This window comes from Microtus ochrogaster, chromosome 8, assembly GCF_000317375.1.
Source record: "Microtus ochrogaster isolate Prairie Vole_2 chromosome 8, MicOch1.0, whole genome shotgun sequence".
Classification (NCBI taxonomy): domain Eukaryota; kingdom Metazoa; phylum Chordata; class Mammalia; order Rodentia; family Cricetidae; genus Microtus; species Microtus ochrogaster.
This window is the reverse complement of record NC_022015.1, coordinates 10,011,913-10,014,752: the sequence shown is the minus strand read 5'-3', so window position 1 is coordinate 10,014,752 and position 2,840 is coordinate 10,011,913. Positions and strand designations below refer to the sequence as shown.

The 2,840-nt window shown below is 45.1% G+C and overlaps 1 protein-coding gene across 3 annotated transcripts in view; it reads left to right on the top strand.

Moving 5' to 3' along the window:
- The first annotated feature begins 240 nt into the window (after window positions 1-240).
- Smg1 (SMG1, nonsense mediated mRNA decay associated PI3K related kinase) overlaps window positions 241-2,840 on the top strand; it is a 103,975-nt gene continuing 101,375 nt past the window's right edge. For 2 of the 3 annotated variants that reach the window (XM_026781414.1, XM_013347673.2), the window contains exon 1: window positions 257-329. Coding sequence is in view for 1 of the 3 variants with exons in the window: in XM_005351046.3 (XP_005351103.1) it covers window positions 241-329 (89 nt within the window). In the remaining 2 variants the exon portion in view is untranslated. Of the gene's footprint in view, window positions 330-2,840 lie in introns of all 3 variants that reach the window. The other variant, XM_005351046.3, reaches the window with a different exon arrangement.

Sequence of the window (2,840 nt, the reverse complement as noted above, 5' to 3'; positions counted from 1 at the left end):
AGAGACGTCGCCTCGCCTGCCTCCGCCTCCCTTTCGCCGCGCCGCTCCCGCCTCCTGCTCCTGCGTTGCGGGCTCCAGCGGAACCCGGAACGGCCGTCCGCCTCCCCCGCCCTCCGCCGCCCCCTCCGCGGCTTCCTCCTCAGCCCCGGGCCAGAGCGCAGTGTCGGCTGCGGCCGGTTCAGGCGGCGACTCGCGCTTCTTCGGGCGGCGGCGCCTGGCCATGTCGTGTCGGGGAAGGTAATGAGCCGCAGAGCCCCGGGGTCTCGGCTGAGCAGCGGCGGCGGCGGCGGCACCAAGTACCCGCGGAGCTGGAATGACTGGCAACCCAGGTGGGTGACCGCGTCGAGCCTCGCCTAAAGCTGGCCGAGGCCTAGGCCCGTGGGACTGGGAGGCGCGGCCTAGGCCCGCCGCCCCTGGAGCCGGGCGCGGCTTCCTGGGTGTCCTCCGGGCCTGGCCGGGCAGGAATGCCGCGGCCAGCCCGGGCCTCTGTGCCCGGCTGCCTGCCTCGCTCAACCCGAGGGCTGGAGCAGTGGCTCCGAGCTTGGGTCGGGGAGGGTGGAGGAGGACGTTCCGCTGCCATCTCTCCGTTTTGAGGTTTGAGGTCCAGGAACTCTCTCTGTTACCCATTAACTTCCTCGGCTTCTCCTCGTCCAGTCCCCGCGCGAAAAGACCACCTTAGCTCTGATCCCTTCTGCACTCGCACGTGTTAATTAATGTCTTTTTAAAGCCCCGAACTCCAGCCGAGGCCTTCCTCTGAATTTAGGCAGGACGTTAGTCAGCCGAAAGATGTGATTGTGGGACTTGTGAATGGAATCGACCCAACCTGGCATTAGGGAATTTTAAGTTTTCCCTAACTGCAGAAACAGTTATTTTGGCGAACAGCAATATACCTAGACACTTGGGAGTGAGTTTGGACACGGGAGTAGGGAAATATTCTGTTGCGTGGAGGAGTTGGGGTCTGGTTGGATTTGAAAATATTAGAAGCATTAACACGAAAGAAAAGTTATGTCTAGTCAGGTTTTTCTGATTATGGAAAATAATCCGGTTGTGCTTAATTTAGCTTTCTATTCTTTGCTGAGTAAGTGCTTCAAGTATTCAGTGACTACTTGAGCTTTAAAATTTAAAACAGTACTTAGGACTAACTCAATGTTTAAGCCTCTATTTCAGTGGTAGCTGATGTATTCTTTGAAGTACACTCCATTGTAATTGTTCAGAAATTGACCACGTGAATGGAGAGCACACAAGTTTTGGGGGTTGGTCTTGCTTTCTAGAACGATTTGGACGTAAAGGATTTTATGAGGGGTTAGACTGTCGTATTTTAAGAATTGGTAGAGAAATTAAAATGATCTGTTAGTAGGAGTACACTTAGTTTTGACTGATGTTTTTCCTAAACATTATGTCTGTTGAGAACTGATGTTTGTGACCAAATACGATTTAAAAAATGAATGCTTGAGTCTAGAATTGAGATATGAAGCAATTAAAGTGTTTGCAGAATCGTAACTTTGTCTTGCCCTGTATGAGGATTTGTGTAGTGTTAAACAAAACAAGTTGACTGATTATTTACATTAACGTGCTTTGTTATTTTTACTTTTATTGAAATGTTTGCGATTTGATTTTAAGCAGCTAACATATAAAATGATAAATTAACTTTAATTTGACTTTTGATAGAGCTCTGATTTAAAAATGGATTCTACAGCCAGACTAGATGCCACACACCTTTAATCTCTGCAACTGGGAGATAGAGACAGGTGAATCTCTTGAGTTTTGAGGCTGGTCTGGTCTACAAGAGTTCTGGTCAGCCAAGGCTGTTCCACAGAGAAACCATGTCTAGGAAAAACAAAGAAACAAAAAATGGGTTCTACTACTTTTCTGCATTATGACTTGTATATTTAAGAGAACTTAATAATCTTTAGAAGACTAAAATATCCTTCTCAAGTATAGCTTTTGGAAAATAATAGCTTATAGTTCTAAAGAAATAAGTAGGAGAGTTATAGCCACATGTTGGGGTCACCTGACTTCTTAGCTTGACAGATATAAAGCAGAATTGTGTATACAGCTAAAATATGTACATAGGTTGTTAGGTGCTTTTTTTTTTTTTTGGCTGAGTAAGAGTATGGGGAAAGGATGAAAATTTCCTATGAGCTCTGATTGGGTAGGAGGTACTTTGAAATACATGCTTGATTCTATGGAATAACAGTTTACAAGGCTGGAAATACTTGCTTTTTTATTTTGTTTGTTTTTGAAGACAGGGTTTCTCTGTGTAGCCCTGGCTTTCCTAGAACTTGCTCTGTGGACCAGGCTGGCCTTGAACTCACAGATCTGCTTGCCTCCCCTAGTACTAGGATTAAAGGTGTGCTGTTGCCCGGCTGGGTTTTTTTTTTTTTTTTCTTGTTGTTGTTATGGAGGAAACAGGAATATAGGCATACTCCCTAACAGAACTTGATTTCTTAGTAAGGTGACCATGATTGATTTGCTAAATAACCAGTGAAAAACTCATGTTTGTAGTTCATATTTTTTGTAGTAAAATTAGAACCCATCCTCTTTCCTTTACTCAGATTATGCAGCAGCTAATGACACAGCGGAGGTTATCTTCCCACGTGACCAAGTGGGAGATACTTAACTTTTACTATATATTTTCAAGTGCGGAAAGACTGTATAGTTCATTTAAATCTTTTTTTTTTTTTTTTTTTTTTTTTTAGGGCATTTCTCTGAGGAACGAGTAGTAGATCTGGAAGCTGTTCTTTATATCATGGATTCTATCTGTTTAACTCAGGTCATCAGGGTTGGCAGCAAGTGCCTTTATTTGGGGAGCCATCTTGCTGGCTCTCAAATCTTAAAAA